The sequence below is a fragment of the Dromaius novaehollandiae genome, chromosome 18 (assembly GCF_036370855.1).
Source record: "Dromaius novaehollandiae isolate bDroNov1 chromosome 18, bDroNov1.hap1, whole genome shotgun sequence".
Classification (NCBI taxonomy): domain Eukaryota; kingdom Metazoa; phylum Chordata; class Aves; order Casuariiformes; family Dromaiidae; genus Dromaius; species Dromaius novaehollandiae.
This window is the reverse complement of record NC_088115.1, coordinates 12,424,224-12,443,637: the sequence shown is the minus strand read 5'-3', so window position 1 is coordinate 12,443,637 and position 19,414 is coordinate 12,424,224. Positions and strand designations below refer to the sequence as shown.

The 19,414-nt window shown below is 36.7% G+C and overlaps 1 protein-coding gene across 4 annotated transcripts in view; it reads left to right on the top strand.

Annotated features, from left to right (window-relative positions):
* ERN1 (endoplasmic reticulum to nucleus signaling 1) overlaps positions 1–19,414 on the top strand; it is a 43,874-nt gene that overhangs the window by 6,190 nt on the left and 18,270 nt on the right. For all 4 annotated transcript variants that reach the window (XM_026098917.2, XM_064522705.1, XM_064522708.1 and 1 more), the window contains exons 2-3: positions 7,854–7,965; positions 18,882–18,915. In XM_026098917.2, the coding sequence (XP_025954702.2) occupies positions 7,854–7,965; positions 18,882–18,915 (146 nt within the window). The remainder of the gene's footprint in view (positions 1–7,853; positions 7,966–18,881; positions 18,916–19,414) is intronic.

The following is a 19,414-nucleotide window of genomic DNA, read 5'->3' as shown; positions in this document are numbered from 1 at the left end:
TACCTTTATTTTTAAAACATCATTTTATCTTAAGATATGTTAGGTCTGGTGTAAGGGGAAGTTTCTTATGCTAGAGTTTACTAGTATTTATGAAATGCCCTTCTGTTTATTTCCCAATTTTAGGCTGTTATAGATGATTAGCGATCAACACTTCAGAGCAGTTAAAGTTTAACTCAGTGAGCGCTTGAAGCATATTAAGACATTGGTGTTTTGAATTAAGTTATAAAAAACATAGTTCTAAAGCATTCCTCATCCCAAAATATTATGAATCCTCCATATAACATTACCATTGGGGTGGAAATTTTTTATTAGTAAGGACCATCAAGCTAGTGGAAGCTCTCACTAAATTCCCAAGAAGGTAGTTGTTAAGATGGATGTTATAACAACTTCAGATAAAATCCAAGGAGGCCCAGAACAGGTTTTTCCTCTGTCTCCTTTTCTCTGTTCACTAAATTAAGTTCTTCTTTTTGCTCTGCTGATTCATATCCTGACATATTCCTCTATATCATATCTCCTCAGAATATAATCACAATATGAAATAGGAATCTATTTCAAGAAATTTGTATTGCGTCCCAGCAGTTTAACCCCCACCCCTGCAGAGAGGACAATATCCATGGATAGCAATGTTTATATAGAGTCCATCTCAGAACTGAGATTATCATGGTTTTTGTGATGGAGAAGACCCTTACATAGTTCATACTAAAATGAAAACAAGCTTAGCTTTGTAAATACAGGTTTTCATAACTTTCCTAATTTTTCATAATAGTAATAATTCCAGGCTTTACCAAAGTCCCGTTGGTATTTGCAACCATGACACTGTAGCCTCTAGCCACTGCTAAAACTTACTAATAAAATCAAGATAAAATGTTTTTTTCTGCAGTCTGGGTGAAATATAGGTGATTATTTGAATAATCTGCTCACTTTTATGTCTATCATATTATACTGTGTAAATAAAGAAAACTTCGATTTTATACTATTAAACTAACTTCTTACCTGTTTCTCCAAGTAACCAGTGCAGATATTTATCAAAATAAAAAAGCAATATTGCACTGCAAAGTCTATGGACTCATCTCAGCTCACCTCAGCTGTATGATACGTACGCTGTGGAAAATATGAATGAATGAAAGATTTTGAATATATGGGATTTTATAGATTTTGTTAGCATGTAAATACAACTGTAGACGTAAAGGAAAAGCTAATGAAATTCAGTCTTTCACTCGAAGAAGATGGTTTCTTTGACACAGAATGACCACATCAGTGCAACTTTGATGGTTAAATGTAAGCGAGTCCTTCAGAAGGTGTAAAATTTGAACAGTTATGGAGAGGTGAATGAAAACATAAGAAGAAAGCTGTGTTAAGACTAAGACAAAATGGGCAACATCCATGTGTTCATCTGGTTTTCAAGAAACTGCTGTGAATAGATTCTTCAGTTAACAGTTTTCCTTCTCTATCTTTCAGCTTGTTAGTGATCTGGGGGGTAGATGTAAGAAGACATTTTCATGCTCCGGTGACTGCAGAATGTGCAGAAGGAACTCTTCACATGCCGAGTACTTTGTATTCAATCCTGACTAGTAGCAATCTTGTAAAATACCAGTAATCTGGAATATCGATTACTGATATGTTGATAAGAGTTTTGATTTTTTAATTCCATAATTTCTCTGGCCTCGATGCCATGACAAATAGTTTTTTAGATCCTCAAATGTTAAATATGAAAACATTAAATCCAAAGAGCTACAAGAACTAGTGTTCCATATACTATATATTACTGATATTTGATAACAAACCATAATTATTATGGTGGTTATTTTACAGGCACATTTTTGTATAAATTGTGGTAAAATGTTGAGAAATTATTGCAGAATTAGGTATTAGGTATTGTGTATCTAAAAAGCATGAGCTCTCTAGTTCAGCTGTCTTCTGTTGCAATATATATAAACTTGTATTTTATGTATGTAAGTGAATTACTTGGAATCTGTGATAGTTTCTTCATATCCTTAATGTAAAGATACAACAGATTCTAAGGCACGTAAATGTTTAAATATCTTGATGATTATGCAGATAATTTGATTTTGAGCTATCCCCCATAAGTAAGGAATTGCATTTCTAGTACATACTAGTTGCTGGAGGCAATGAGCATTGATCTAAATAATGGATATTTTACATCAGCCACAGAGAAACTTAAATTGAAGTGATCAGTTTTAATTTTGTGGTGTACTTGTGCATTTTCCAGAAATATAACTAGAAAATTTTATTGTAATATGTTGAATGAATGGGTAAATTTGTAGAAAGACATTTCAGTATCCTCCCTTATGCAGGTCTCGCAAAAGCTCTTCTGTGTGCCGTTTAATATTTCTGCGTCTAGTTGTTTTGAGTCTTGGACAAAGTGTAATAAAATACTAGGTTTTGGTTAAGTTTATGCATTTGATAAATATATTTTTCTTTTCAACTGATTGTTGCCTTTACCTATAAAAAGCCACCAAAAAGGTGCCTTAACTAGCTCAGAATTTAGAAATGCCTGTGTGCAGTAGTATCACGTTCTCTATACCTGGAAGCTTTCTGTGGTAGGTATTGGTACAAACCGGTAGCAGAGGTTGAAACAGTTGAATATTGCAAAATATCGTGTGTGATGTTTTAATGTGAGATCTTCTCAATAAAACTCTGAGAAGTTTTATTAGGATAACTAACCTTTACATGGTTGGAATCTAATGAGTGGTATTTAAGGTCTGTTTTACTGTACCCACGATATCCGGAAATGTTAGAAGCTGTGGTTACACCACCAGCTTTGAGAAAGCTCTGTATTCTGTTTTACAGACAGCTGTGTTATCAGCTAATTTATCAGCACATTTAAACTCCTCCTTTCTTTATATTTCAGCCTTTGAATATTTGAAGTAGAAATGCATTGCAATATCTTATGTGGCCTTTGCTGGGTGTCTGCCTGGCTGTCACGCTGGCTTGCCGCTCTGGCTTTGTTACATTGAAGGGAAGATTACGCAAAAAGATTGCGTTTTGTCTTCGGTCCAGTTCTGGTTCTCTGTGATCTCTGGAGTGAAGGGTTTCATTAGCTGAGGCCTTTTCTTGTGAGCACTGGTTTTCCCTTTTAATCTGAAGGTTCCATTGACTCATTATTAGCTTTGCAATTTGTCATTCCTGCTTTTTTTCATAAACTCTAAAGTGATTTCCTTCACAAAAATGTATTTTTTGTGAAGATGATACATGCTTTATTCACTTCTCAAAAGAAGACAGGAAGTGAAAATGCTTTGTGGAGGATATACTGATTCTATAAGATAAAGTTTGTGCAGAGAATAAAGGGTAGTTTAGAAGAACAATGTTAGTCTGTATGTAGCCTGAGGGAAGATGCCCTGGGTTTGCTCTACGTTGCATTTTATTTGCATCTAAATTTCAATACTAGTCATTACGTTCTGGATATCGAATTCCCTACCTGCAATTTTAGGCAACTTCAGTAATTTTCACATCCTGTCTTTAACACCTGTGTGTTCTTACTCAGCTTACTGTGTTTACTGTAGATACAGTTTCATTGTATTCGTTAACTAAAATGATCTGTTTAGATAATGACTGTTTTTGTGGTGAAATGCTTTTGTATCTTTTTGGATACAAAATCAAGCAAATAGAATATCATTCCAGTCTTTGAAAAATGTTCATAAAGCAAATCTAAGGTTGATAGGTCTTCATGAATAAACAGGTGTTTGCTGTGTTCCCTGTGATGTATAACATACCTTACATACGCCTAAAAAATGTTTTCTGCCTTCGTGAATCTGATGCAAAAAGAAAGAAATTCTCTGGAATAGGACTTAAATATTTTGTATTTTTGTAAACACAGCAACAGTAAAAGTGCACATCTGCGCACATCTGTACGAGGAAGCTGAAATGTATTTGACAAAAGTCTGAGGTAAAAACTAGTTATAAGAAGTTGTTCAAACTTTTATGGTTCAGTGTGATTTCTTCCTTGAACTTGAACAGACATGTAGTATGAACTTTAAAAAGCTACCTCCTGTATGATGTTGGACAACATCTGGCAGTTGAGGATGATGGTTAATTAAATGCAGTTACTCTGGTGGGCAGGCATAGTTTATTTGTGCAGGTAGTTGTTAATTCAGAGCTAGAATATTTATTCAGTGTCCTTGGTTTATGTTTTTTTTGTTGTTTTGTAAGTCCAGAGCCCTGCAAACAACTCTATACAACTGAGGCTATCAAGTTATTTCATTTATTACAAATGTTTTTAGGTAATACTTGAAGAAATTAAATAAATCTTACTTCTTACATAAAATAAAAAGACTGATTATTTTTTGTGTTGTAAGTATGCATTAGCTTAAACGTAAATGAGCTTTTCAACCTTTTGTATGTAAAGGAGGTAGCAATTCCTTACCTGTCATGAATCCGTGTTAAAAAAAGTTGTTTTTTGTAAGATAAGTTAGGATTGTCGGATGAAAATTAAGGTATGAGTGCAAAATATTATTGCACAAAGGTTGATTTGAAATGAATTTTGACCACAGTCCATTGCTTCTTGTTTTCACCACAGCACTGTTTCCAATTAATTTTGAAATTTTGGCTCTTTGTTAATTACCTGAATTACCAGAAAGACTAATAATAACTGCATGGACATCTCTTGGGTAGTATATGGCTATGTTCTTTATTTTTTAAGGGCGAATGTTGTGAGTTAGACCTCAAGCTGAGCCCTACTGAAAATGAGTAACAGAAGTTAACTGACATTTTGTGTAAGTTAGTGTGGGTGGGGAAGAGGAGAATTTGATTCCATGGGAAAGAAAAACAAATACATGCTTCCCTGTTCTGTTAATCCCAGTTGTTTGTTGAATGTTAAAGTAAATGAGAAAGCTAGGGATGGTTATGCTAAGATTTAATGTCTTTAATTTATGAATAACAGACTCTGAGAGCCATAGGAAGAATCTGGAATTAATCTGCACTTTAACAGTAATGTTGTGAGAAGAATTTTAAAGTCTGAAAATAAAATCATAAACAGCATATATTACTGGAGTCACCCCCAGTAGAAGTAATTCTATGGGGAAAATGGTTAAAGATATGGAGGATTTCCTGGTGGTCGTTCCTATTGTACATCTTCTGTTGAGTTGTGTTTTCATGCTTAAATACCTTACAAATGGAGAGATCTGTTCAAACTCTTGTAACTTCCTGAGCTCAAAAGCAGCTTGACATGCCAAAGGGAATGGAACCTGCTCAAATGCAGCTTTGTTCAGGTTCCTGTTATTCTTTGAACCAGTGTCTTTTAGAGGCCACATCACAACTCAAACACAAAATACTCTAACTCTGTATTAGCACCTCTCTAGTTCATTGTCTCACATCTATTATAAGAGAGAGGGAATTTCACAGTCTGACTTGAGATAACATTTCAGAAGTGAGGATCAGTGACATTGCTCAATTAGTGACTGCTCATTAGTGTCCCAGGTCAGCCAGTTTAGTTACTGTAATTCTTACATTATTTAACTTTTTTACAGGAAGCACTTCTATATTTGCAAAGAAGCTATAAAAGCAGCCATAAAGATGTCTAGAATGCAACCCCGACCTTCCTTTCTTGTTTTTGTTCAATAATTTTATGCAGGCGGATAGGCAATGGTAGATATAGAAGTTAATCTTCATTGGGAGGCAGATTGAGATTCATAATTTGATGGCTTTTAGCTCCAAATGGATGTGAAAATGGGGTGTGGGTTGTGTCTTCCTCTTCTGGTTGCAGAATCAGTGGGTCTGGCCTGTTAAAAGCTTAAGGGAGAGGGGAAGTTGGACTAAATGGTTTTCAGTCAACTACACCAACCTAAGTTTTTTGGGGAGTTTATGTACAGAAAGACTGAGGGCAAAATTCTTAAGAATTACTTAGGTATAGTGGCTACAGTAGTTTGCTTTACTGAAAGCAATAATAATTAACAAATGAATGAGAAATTATAACCCTAAAATACAGCTTCTCTTTGTTCTTATGTACAGATCAGGTCAGTAGGCTGGAAAGATATCCCTGAGTTCAGTTCTGCTTAGTGACATCTCTAGCTCCATATATTACAGGCCAGCATGGGAGGAACTGTTACTCATTATTCCTGTTTGAACAAACATTGCAAAGTTTGTTTCCTGATTTGGCTGGAAATATTTTGTTGAAGTGTACATGCCTTCCATATGAACATTAGCCCACATAATTTAGCTATGTTAAATAATAAAAGTTGTGGTTATGCGTTAAGATATATCTCCTTTTTTTCTTCACCACCAGTGTTTCTTTGTGATCTATGATTTGTGTATCATTGATTTATACTTGTATTTTATCTATGCTGTGTCTTTTAGAGTTGTCTGCTCTAGCTGTATTTGTTATGGCTGGAAAGAAAGGTATATGCTGTTTGTAGATTGTACCTACAAGTTGACTAGTTATTACTTTATTATATTGTTCTTTTAGCTTTATATATTATCTAAAAGAGTCAAATGCCAGAGAAGTACTGAAATCATACAGTTTTCCAAAGAAGCAATTACTCCTATATCCATGCTTTTTAATTTGGCAATTTTGTGTTTTGCTTTGCAATAATCTAACATGACTGTTAATTACTTTAAAAAAAAAATCAGTCATTTAAGACACTATTAATTATGTAAAACACACATACTTTCGTTTCTTCAACTGTGGTAGGTTAAAAGTTATATTTAACTGTGAAACTTTCTAAACATGGCAGGTGGCAAGCAGATGAGCAGTGCAGATATAGTCTACAAATGAAAAGTTATTTGAGTGATACTTTGAGACTTGGTAAATGGAAATGGTTGACTGCAAGAGTGTATGGGATCTTTTTGTACTAGACAGGCAGAGAAAAGAGACTAAATTAACTTTTTTTTTTGCTTTGTGTAATGAAACACCTTGGACTTAGTGTCACTGTTCCAATGATAGCTGCATAGTTCTGAGTCCTTGCTGTTGTATGATTCCCTTTTGACAGAATTGCATACTCTGCAATAGCCAGGCTCAAAAGCTGCTTGTGCTATAGAAACAACAGCAGGTAGCAAACAGCTCTGTGCATATGCACAAATGCGGAGAGGTTTCCCCACCAGCAGCATGATTAGAGTGTGAAACTGAGGTTTGAATCCTGCAGTTGACTGCTTTTAGGGGCTGTCTCTGAATGTGTTAATACATGTGGACCTTCTTAAACAGTGTTAATTTATTATCTACAGCAGAAATACTGTATTGAGAGACATGGGATAAAATAACACAATTAAGAGCCCTAACAATATGGATCTTCTCTAATCTTTAAACTGCTCCTACCCAAAGTGTTTGGTCCTTGCTCAGAGAGAGTCTACATGTTGGCAACTCCAGCCTGTCTCTCAGCTACAGTCAGCCCCATAGAATATTGATCACCTTCCTTTTTTGCTTAGCCACCTTTTACCCAGCTAGTGTCTTTTCATCTTTTAGGGGGTAAACCTTGACAGAAGTACGTTCTATTAACTTGTTCATAGTGTGGTTCTGTTGTTAGCACTTCTGTTCTCTGAGCTGCTTTTAAGTTCCTTACTGTGACTACCTTTGTATCAGTTCTTTCCTAGATGAAGGCTATCTCTGGTTTCTCCCAACTCTTTGAGTGCAGGAAGCCTTTGATATAAAACTGAACATGGAGGCCAAGTCATAGATAGGTTATTAACTTAAAGCATCTCCCACTTTGCCTCTAGGGGAACTAGGGGCACGGTAAGCAGTCCCATGGAAAGTCACAGCAAAAAATTGACTGAATTCAAAGGGACAAGAAAGTTGGCCCATCTGTGTCATTAAAAAGAAGCATGATGTTCTAGACTGTGTGACAGTTTTGAGTAAAATATACAGTAAATAATGACATTCAGTATATGATTTTTTTCTTTTCCAGAACACCAGCTCGGTAACTGTGCCAGAAACACTGTTGTTTGTTTCAACTCTTGATGGAAGCTTGCATGCTGTCAGCAAGAGGACGGGTGCAATCAAGTGGACTTTAAAAGAAGGTGAGTAGGAGATGTCCTTATGTCCTCTACACAGTCACATTAATAGCCATCAAATCAATTGGTAATTCACACTGTTGTAGAACCTGGTAAATAACTTTTTTTTCCCCTTATTTTTGCTCTTGCTCCAGACTCTGAATTTAGCTACAGCGTTTCTGGAGTCATGTTTGTCTTCATTTTTTCATTTGCTGGTCTTTTTTCAGATTTATGATTCCCCCCCCCCCCCCAAATTTTTAAGCTGTAGTTTTATATGTAATTATTTTGTTAATTATTTTGGCTAAATCTCTAAATACTGCCTGGTTGCGGTATGCTTTCTTTGCAGATAGTGGTTATTACAGGTAAGGTTCTGACTATTCCACATGAACACAAGAAAACACTTCTTTACTGTGAGGAGGGGTTGAGCAGTGGAATGGTTGCCCAGAGCAATTGTGAAGTCTCCGTCTTTGGGGATATTCAGTGCCTGACTGGGCATGGTCCTGAGCGACCTGCTCTAGGTGACCCTGTCTGAGCAGGGGATTGGACCACATGATCTCCAGAGGTCCGTTCCAACCCAAGCTGTTCTGTGATTCTGTGACTACCTGAGAATTTTTTTTCTCTTCATATGATTGGATAAGTAGGTCATGTTTTGTGGGAATGAATGCAATATAAACCTGCATAGAACAGATAGATGTGAAATGGAAGTGTCATCTGGTGGAACTGGTGGCAAAGGGTTTGCAGAAGCATGATTTTATCTCTAGAATACCCTTCCTTCACTGTGCAATGGATATTGTGCAAATCTCACGTCTTTTCTGAGATAGATGTCTAGGAATGGCACAGATTTTTAAATAAAAGAACTACAATTATGTATGAAGTTTAATATTCAGTGACTGGAGGTGACTTTGTAATTTTAATTAGCCATCAGCAGAGATAGCTCTTTCTGTCTTCATGAAAAATGTGGCATTTAATACAAATTTGTTTTAGTGGGACTCTGATTACATATAGTAGATGTGATAGCAGCACTTCCTGCTCACTTCTGGAATTATATTAGAAAGCAGGTCAAATGGAATGGAGTCACAGTGATTGCATCATTCTGTCCTCTATTTTTAAACCTGATACCAGTTTAGTAGGTGAACTGAGTTGGTGGGAAATGGACTGTGTCTATCTGATGTTTGCAGTACAAACCAGTTGTTCTTATTTCTGAAGCCATTCATATTGAAATGAAATCCTACCAGACAAAAAGTTAAAGGAGCTAAGAGTTCCTTTACTCCTCATGGAGTAAAAAGGGGTGAGCAAGTACTTCCTTGCAAGGATATCCTGGTTAATGAGTGTGGTTACATTTTCTCCCTTTTCTGTCTCCTCTTTAAATTTAGATCTCTCCTTTCCCTGAACAGACTTGAATAATAAAAAAAAAAGAAATTAACACAAAAAAAGAAAAATAACAGCCTCCTCCTTTACTGTCAGTATGGACTATAACAATGTTAAGAGAAGTTTTCACCGGTTTTTGCTTGTCCTTTAGCAGATATGAACATATGCTACATGGCCCTATCCTTGAAGCATATGAACACAGTATCATAACTGACATTTATTTGCAAACAGACTTAGTAAGTGGCAAAAGGTTTCTTTGGGTAGAAATGGAGGCACTTAGGTAATGAAAAGGATCTTGGTCAAAGTCTATTGCACAAGGAACTTCCCTTGTTTGAAAAAAAATTGTTGCAAAACTCTATTGTTGATACATTAGAACTGCCAGACTGGATAATCTAGTTTTATAGGACTTCTCCTGTGTCACTAACTATGTATTATTCTTCGTCCTATCTACATGAGGTATGTTCAGCTGCTTTTTGAAAGCTCATTAATTTTATTTGTGTAATAGAAAATCACACAAAACTCAAAAAATTACAGTCAGAGTTGTCATTGTTGCAAGATGCTTTATGAGCTTAGTTAACTGTACACTGAACAAGGGCGTGTACATATATAAGCTGGAGAACAAATTTGGAAATTGAAGGGGTTTAATTATTTTTGTGAAACTTTATTTGTTGGTGGGCGGGGAATCCCGAGTGAAGATGTGACAGTACTGGGAGGCTAATTGGCCATGAAGTCCTTACCATCTTGCTGTGTTGAATCCCTGGAGAGATTTAATGGCGCAGAATTCAGTATTAATATTAGTGTATAAACACAGTTGTTCTCTGCAGTCTGTTAATATTATGCTTGTATTGTTACAGAGAGGTATCCAGTGGGAAGTTGCATGTACTACAAGCAGTGTTTTTGCAGGTGCCATTTTACCCTGAATATGAGACAATAAACCGTATGTTGTAGTTCACGTGATTTGAGAAGTTCTGAAGGTCGCCTGGAGTGCTGCAAAGGCATTCATTAGTGAGAGAAGGTTTTATTATTCACTTAAGCAGCTAGGGCTGCTTAACAAAGGGCAATTCATATATGTTTTATTTTAGTTGGGAGAAAAACCCAGGTAGTGTTCATTATCAGGCAGCACTTACACAAACATGAAAATCTTGCCATTTAAGGTTTGTTTTAATTTAGCACTGAAACTTATCTCTAGGTATGCAGAGTAAATGAGCCAGTGGTTATCACCACAATAATATGTTTGGGTTTCCTGCCTTCATGTACTGCTGCCAAGAAAGGTCGTCTAAATACTTGTGCTCGTCTGTCCCCATAAAGCAGGCAAAAAACCTGGGGCAGTTAGTAATGGGACTCTCCAGTAGTTCAGAAATAAAACTGCATTCCTTGCAGTTATTTGTAGGGAGATCCAGGGCCCATTTGTTGAGGGTGCTCAGTACCTTCATTTCCTGTTGGCTTCTGTGGGTCATATCTGGCATTTCTCAGGGTTTTTGAGTGGCCAGGTGACTCATGCTGCTCATTCCCTAGGCTTTGGAAAGCTGGAGTATGATTGTCAAGTTAATAGAAAGAACCCATGTTCCCTCCTCCAAAGCTTTTTCTGAAAGAGACCTTTGCTCCTGCTCTGGCCCCAGAAAAACCCACGGTATGGAAAGGCTCCAGGCTGTGACACTCATTCAAGATCGGAGACTAAATAAGGCTCTGAGTGCCATCTCTGATCAATAAAAGGAGTTGTCAGTTCTGAGTGACAGTGTGATGGGCTCCCTCATTTTCTGCTCTTGCAGCTAGCAAGGTACTCAGCCTCCTCAAGGCTGACAGCTGTCTTTTTGCAGCAGTTTAATGCTGTTTGAGTTATGTGGGTAGATGCTGGCATTCAAACACAGACCATTTAAATGGGGTTAAGAGTGTAATAAAAACAGGACACTGTGCAGGTTTGAGGTCTGCAATATCTGAGTCATCTTGAAGGAAGTTCAGCTCTTTTACTTTTGATCTGTTATCTATCATGTCTTCCTCCATGTGAGCAAAATCTGTATATACATACAGCATCTGATGTGGCTAATCAGTGAGACTACCTAGGTTGAAATCTCTTCCTCCCCAGAATCGCTGGAAATGGAACTTCTCTCATTTCCTTTTTTAAAGGTGCAGGGATACAACACTTCAGGCTTGTTACATGCTATTGCAGGTTAGAAACCTGACAGTGATAGAGATGGTGATGGAAACCAGTTGGCAAGACTGAATCTGGAGAATGGTTTTTGCTTAATGTCAGCCTTCATATTTGCAATTCTGATTTCAATGAGAGTTTTTAAGAATGTGATTTTGTCTGCCTTGTTCCCTCGCATTTTTGCAAAAGTCATCCTGTACTTCTTGGTTAAGCCAAAAGCTTAAATTAATGAACAGCATATTGAACTTCAAGAATGGAGTGTTGCAGATGGTGATCTTGGGCAGAGCATTGCTTTGTTCTTCTGCCAGTCATTCCTGTGTAGTCTTCTGTATTGTCCAAACTGATCTCTTTCTTTTCATTCACTTCCTCCTTAAAAACTTTTCCCCTCAGAACTGTTTCAAAGTAATTTACCAGAAGGACATTTAACAGATTTCAAGCTAGGTTTACAGCCAGCAGAAATTTTGTTATGATCTTCAGTTCTCTGTAACAATGGAAAAACTGTGGCCCACATAAATTGATTTAAAAGATTTTGATTTCTGATACCTTACTCATGGCCTGTGGATTTCAGTGGGCTAGGCATGGTAAGGCAAACATATCAGGACTGCCTCTATTAACACTATCCAATATGTAAATTATGAAAGGGCCAATTGAAGATCTATAGGTCTTTCTCCAATAACAATGATTATTCCCAGCCAGGAGGAAGTATTTTTGTAAACTGATAAGGACTCGGAACAAAAGGACTGTAGAACCATCCTCTTTTCAGCAAACTCCAGAGGTTGGTGGATCTGTATCTCTGAACTGACTTACTGTAGTTGCAACAGTTGGCTAGGATGACATGAATTTAAATTGGCCCGTTAGTCCAACTCTTATGGTAGGGCCTCAGGTCAGGAAACCGTTTTTTCCAGCTCATTCCACTGTGGCAGCAACTTGTTCATTTGCTCTTTCAGCATCTCCCACTTCTCCTTTTCAGTCCTTGTTTTTGTGTCTTCTACCCAAAGGCACATTACAATGATGAAAATGTGAAACTCTTGTCTTGTGCATTTAAAAAAGACTTGTTTGGTCAAAGGGCAGATCTGATCATATGGTTGTGAAATAGGGAGAAGATTCAAAGAGCAAAATGATTATATTTAGTATTAAGATTATATTTTCAAAAATTGCATGTGTATCTTTGTTGCATATCTGTGTGCAAAATATGGGTTAGAATTATTTCAGAATAATCTAAAATATGTCATATGCGTCTGCCCACTCAAAAGCAAATGATACAGGTGCAGGTATTTTCTGGTCATGATGCAAAAAAAGCTGTTTTGGGACATCTGCTTGCTGCCAGGTCAAAATCTTAATTTTAGTGAAGCGTAACTGACCCTAATTAATTGACTAAACTACTGGACATCCATTATGTTAACAGATTTATAACTACTCCTGTGTTGTGAATAAGCTCCTAAAGTTCTAGAATAAATCTTTAGAATCTAGAATCAATATTCTTTTCATTCTTTTTCAGTCACAGTTATTGTACAGATCTTTTTTATTAAGTTGTAAAAATGGAAGCTCTTAAATTCTTATAGAACAGTGATTTTGAAGTACTACAATGACAAGGAAATGCATCGGTCTTTTTAATGGTAGTTTTATTCTACTGCCTGTGCTTGTTGGGTATTAATTTGCTTTGCAACAGTCAAAGAGTATCAGTGGCAATAATTTTACTAATAGAGTGTGTATCTATACACACATGTGCTTATTTACACACACATACATTACCAGATCAGAAACTGAAGCTAATGTGTATTCATTTATAGGATTTTTATGTAAGAATAGTTTCCATACTCTGTCCCAGGGGAGACTGCAGGAAAAATAAATAGGAAACCCATGGAAGTACCTGTCAAAAACTAAATTTTCCATCAAGCACTGGAGATATTTACAGGATGATGTCCTTCTTCCTCACTCACAACCCCAAACTCCGTAAGTTGCTTGACAGCTATGTTTTCTTAGTCTAGATATCAGAATGCTTTTGGACAAGATATCATACCAAAACCTTTATATAGGAAATCTCAAGAAATTGACTTTTTCTCTGATACAGGGAATGGAAGCCTAAGAGAGAGGCAAATGTATTTATGTACTGGGGTTTTTTTCCTGGTGACATTTTCCCTATGAAGTTTTTGTTCCAATATGTAGTATTGCTTGGTTAATTAGTTATCATCCTTGTTGTTGGTATTGGAACAGATCAGGCCTATTGAAATGACTTGCCTAATGACAGGGAACTGCAGTTCAGGGAAGTTTTGAAAGCAGGATTATGTGATTCTAGTCTCAGCATGTTAACACTTGAGCGTTGAGCTGTTAAAGAGAAGATAAGACCTCAGCCCTTTGAGTTTTGTAAGAACCTTTTCCAGTTGACTCATTGTGGTAGAGAAGGTGACCTCTGTTATAAGAAGACTCACTGCATTCTTTTATTAGACTGCATTTAAACATCTTAGGGCTATTATAAGACCTGGCAACAGTGAATTAAACTCACAAGGCCCTCTTTTTATCTCAGAATGAGTTCTTATTTCAAAACAAACTTTGAAATAAAGTTGGAATAAGTCCCAAACCACATGAAAGTGAATAAGAAGAGTTCATTGTCTTTAAAGTATCTTTGCAGAGCTACAACCTTAGTTCAAGATAATGAAAGTGTTAAGAAAATTAGAAAATATGCTTCGTCTCAGTAGCTAAGAATGTAGAGAAGTGGCTTTCCACAGCTAGTCTTTCCATGTGGTATTAGTAGTAAAAGAAGAGTTACTTTAACTTTAGAAAATCTACTCCTCTGCGAGTTTGCATTCACTCAGTAGGAATAGCCTCTTGCTTGGAAATGAATCGGAGTTGTATGTTTGATACTAAATGCTTTCTAATAGTTCATATACAACACTTACTGTTGCAGGAAACCATCTTTATTATCAGTGTTTTGGTTATTGTGCCAGTAAGTAACACAAACATTTCCTGCTACTTCATAATAACATCTTAATTTGGTCTTTCTACCTCTTCCTTATCATTGTTACTAAATCAAATTTCAGTTACTGACAAAACAAGTAAAAGCAGGATTTTTCACTTCTGATAAAGCACTCTTTTCCTTAGTATTGAAGACGTGATGCTAACAAAAGGGAGTTCATGAACTTTGTCATAGTCATGATGCTTCTGCAAGGCACCCACTGAATAGCTCAGTAACAGATTTTTGTTTTTTGGAAGGGAACTCATGACTTTCATAGGATTGCTGGCATTGTTTAATAAAGCGTAGAATACATGGTTACTATAACATTTTTCCAAGAGCTTTCAGAAACGTGGGCTTATGGGAAAAAAACTTAAGCAAGTGCATGTTGCATATACATGTGTTTTCTTTCACTTTTATGGTGTTAGGTGGTTGATAAAATAATAGGGCACTTTTCAGACCTTTGAGACAGCAGTGAGCAGAGTAGAGCACTTGCTTTTATAAAAGTAGATTGCCCAGTCTCAGAAAATGAATTGAATTCAAGCTATTAGTCCAGAAATGCTGTGCATTTATTCATTCTGTGTTGGGGGCAGAGAGGGAGTTACAGGGAAGCATTACAAGCCAGACTCTACTGCAAATGTCATGGGCAAACCAGGGTCAGTTGCGAGAAAACATAACTTATCTTTAGATACTTCCTGCAGATGTTAAGGTTTTCCTGCACATTCTTTAAAAAAACCCTGAAATTTTAATATGTTTGAGGAAATTGTATTCTGTCCTGAATACATGTTGTGTTATATCAGTAAAGTGTTCAGTTGGAAAATTTGGAACTTGATTCAGACAGTACGAATTTTTTGTTGTAATTTCATATAACAACTTCCCTTACCCATTTAATTCAGATAATAGTCAGGCCTTCTATTAAAATACATTTAGAAGTTTATAAGCATAGTTTGAAATTATCTTATGCCTTGCCTAGACTGACTAGAAAGCGGTATTTAAGAAAATCTGCATTATACTTAAAAAAAAAAAAAAAAAAAAAAAAAAAGAAGAAGAAGAAGAAAGTATGTACTCAGTTACCACTTAAAAAACAAGTTACGCAGCTTTGTTATCACCAACGATCATTTGAGGACAAGATGTTTGTAGTTAGATAGATAAAGTTGCTCAAGTGCTGTGGGTAAAAACTGTTGTTGTCTAGCAATAGTCCAAATCACCACTGGCAGTTTATTTTTTACCACATGAGAAACTCTGTATGTAATGAGTTCATCAAGAGACTTGTAAAGTTTATTTGGCTTTTGCCTTTAGCAACGCTTGTAGCATTTGCATTAAATCTTACCTTAACTGAGGCAGGTGCCATTTTCTGCTGATTTATGATGCTGCTCTTTCCCAGCACTTGGAGGTTTTCCTTTCCATGAGGCATTTATGATTCTAAAAACTTTAGCCTGTGGTCTTTAATGTCTCTTGCTTCTTCAGCTTGTTTCACCTAGACTCATGGATACTTTGAGTATTTAAACTTTATCTGACAATGTCCATTTACTCTTAGTAGTTCAAGCCTTCACATGCATTTTCTCTTTCTTGCATTTCTTTAGTAATGGAGAGATGATTTTGTAAGTCACTGTTTGTGTTACATTAGATATCCTAAAGCTCACAGAATACTTGAAGCAAACACTCAGAAATAATTAGCGTATAAACAACTGTAAATTTTTTTTCTCCCCTTCCAACATATATTGAGGCCAGTTTCTTCACACAAGGCTGGAATTGAATTGCTTGATGTTGTTCAGTGGAATAAAGGTCTGACTAAATAGTGTATTCTGTAGAGATACATAACTGTGAATCCTCCTTTGTTTGAATAATAATTAATCTCAAAGCCTGTTGATGTGCATTTGGGTTCTTGATAAATTAAATGGTGTTTTTGATATAACGTGGAGTTCTACGCTTATATATCATCCCCATCTTACATCAGTTCACAGTGGTAATGCTGATAATTCATCATTCAGAGATGATTTCCTCAAGACAGGTAGTCTTGCTATCTGTCTTCTGTGACTACATGTCAGTGCCTAAGACTAAGAGTAGCAGCTAAATTATGTCACTTTTGTGGCCTCCTTCAGACATCTCAACTCTTTGCTGCCTTATGTGAGGCTCCAAGTATAAGATAACATGATTTGGCTGTTCCTGCTTCTTCTTTTTGGTCATGTCATTAGAGGAAGTGGCCCAACGTCTGCAGCAGCTGGTGGGGGGTCTGTGCTGTCCAGCGGGTTTCTTCCTGGCCCCTGCCCAGTGCTGGCGCACAGGACTTACCAGGGCTGCAGGGTCACTGCGACAGACAGAATTGGTTCTGCCGCAGAGGAAGTGTGCATCTGAGGCTGGTTTTGTTAAGCAGGAGATGCCAGTCCAGTGGTGAATAGCAAGAGAGTGATGAGGGGGTAGATGAAGCATGCAACCTGACAAGTCTGCTTGCTGCAAGTATTCAGTGCTGGAAGAGAGCACTGCCCTCTCTGCAGTTAATTGGGTTGTTCCTATGTGCTTTTGAGTAGTTTATCCTGACAACTCTGAGGAAATATATTTAGAACATTGTTTCTAGGCTTAAAAAGAAAAAACATATATATTTAGTTATCTTTTGAACAAAGCTGCTCTGAAAATATTTACTGTGTAAAAAATGGATGAAAATAAATATAGCTCTATTGTTATTCCTCGTATTGTGCTTTTTTCTGTCTCTGATATTACTTGTGCAACTTCTTGTGACTGCTGTTTTGAGCTGCATTGTTGCTAGAGATTACAGATCTGTTTAGTTTTTTTTTTTTTTTTAATTTGTAAAAAAAAATGGAAGGAGATGCTACTAGGCCATTATCATCAAACCCAGCAGTTTGTGTGGCGCAATGTATTGCAGAGTGGTGTAGACTTTGTAAGACCCATATAAAGAATCATGAATTTCTTCTTGTCTTGCTTAGCTCTTCAAATTTTGCAGTACACTCAAGCTGCCCAGAATCTGTGCCAGTTTCCCAATCAGAGACTCTCATAACATCATTGTTCCTGTTCTTATTTCCTTCCTCTTGCATCATGTTGTTTTGTGTGGAGAGAGAAAAAATAGTATTTGTTTGCTTGGTCATCTTTAATCTGTTTTTCTTACTCAGATTTAGTCTAGTGAAATGCTTGTTTTTTCCCTGCGGAAGCAAAGATGTCTTGTGTTCTCTTAACTTCTGAGTTGCTTTCTCCCAATATACTTATAAATGAGCATATTCATCTTGCAAATCTAGAGTATGTCTTGCAAACTGAGGAACTTTTGTATTTTTGGCACTATTAATGAAAATTCTGTGATTCAGGATTTTTTGAGACTTCAAATAGTCATTTCCAGGCCAACTCACATTACGTGACCATGAAACGATTATTCTTAATTTACTTTCTGATATGTGAGGATTTAGACTTAGCACTATCGATTTTGATTTCCTAACTTCCTTTAGTTGATGAAAGCTAAACTGTGATTCTGATAATTCACCACTGCTGTGAGATGGTTTCCAAATTTCGTGATTTTTTTGCAGTATGGGTGCTTGGAGAAATTTTATTGGAAAGATCATTTAAGTGAAAAAAAAACAGTTTTAAAATAATTTTGTATCGTCCTTGGCACATGTCTGTTTTTCTTTTCAATGACATGCTAATCACAGAAGTTTTCACCTGGAATAGGAAGTGGAACTAAGTTTTTCTGACTTTGGTCAGAGTCGTGCTCTGAAGTCTTTGGCAGTGTTCCCACTGATTTTGGTGGGCGTAGAACCAGGCCTTCAGTTTATATGTTGCAGTTGAAATTAAATGTTATGTTGCCCAAGAAGCATGTGCTTTCCTGCCTGATTAGAGATGCAAAGTAGCAAAAGATCATAAAATACAGATTGAAAAGGACTAGGTTGGCCCTCTTGTATGAAAATATAAAGATGCACATTGTTCTTTCTCTGTTCTTACAGTTTCTGCAAACATCCATTAGCTGTAGCATGTTTTTAAATAAAATTGATTTTTGAAGCCTGTACAGTGACAGCAGTTGCTGCAAATTACGATCAGCATTCTGCTGAGCAGTCAGTGCCCAGATATGACACACACGTATTGGAAGTAAGAGCTTTTATTTGCACCTATCTAGGCAGTTCTGACATACTCTGCATGCTCTGTGCAAGTGAGAAATAAAGATAACACGAAAGATAGTACTGCTGCCTTCTCCAATTCCCTCCCATGGATAGCTGGGGAGCAGTAGTGTGCCTTTGCTTAAAACCAAGCGAAGGCAGATCTTTGTAAGGTTTAAAACTCTGGTGCTTCAGACTTTTACTTTTTACAAACCTAGCTTTCACAGCCAAACAGGAGGTTATTGAGGCTGCTGCTCTGTCAAACTTGGTGCATCAGCCTCTCAAAAAGGAGCAAGTTGTTGCAAGTCTGACACAGTCTTGAGTTTAGTGAGTTCAAGGAGTTGAATTGCCAGTACTATGACTTTTCCTTGTTCTGTTTATGCAGATCCTGTACTCCAGGTGCCAATACATGTGGAAGAGTAAGTGTGTTTCCTTTGTCTCATTTACTGCTTGTTTGCTTTTCACTGACGTCTTGAAATTTGGTTTAATTTAAACCAAAACTAGCTGTGTTCTAGAAAAGCAGTCTGTTGACGTAACTTGCAGAAGTGGACTTAAGGTGGTTCAAAGAGCAGATACTGAAAGGATATAATTAGCTATGTATATTCTTTTGTTTGCAGCCCTAAGATGAAATACCCTGTCTGCACATTGTGTTCTCTTGAGCCCTTCCTCAGATTTAGAGATCGTATGCTAACTGTGCCAGAATCACTTAATTGAACTTTGAAATTGAGCTTTGAAAATGATAGAGCTATCTAGGGAATGATCTCTGGATTTTTAACTTCTTATTCTCTTTAAATAAAAGACTAAAAATACATAGGGAAGCAGAGGAAACTCCAACTACTAGCACTACCAGAATCTTCAAATGAAACCCTCAAGCTGTCACTTCAGAGAAGTACCTCCAGCAGAGTGGTCCCACATTTA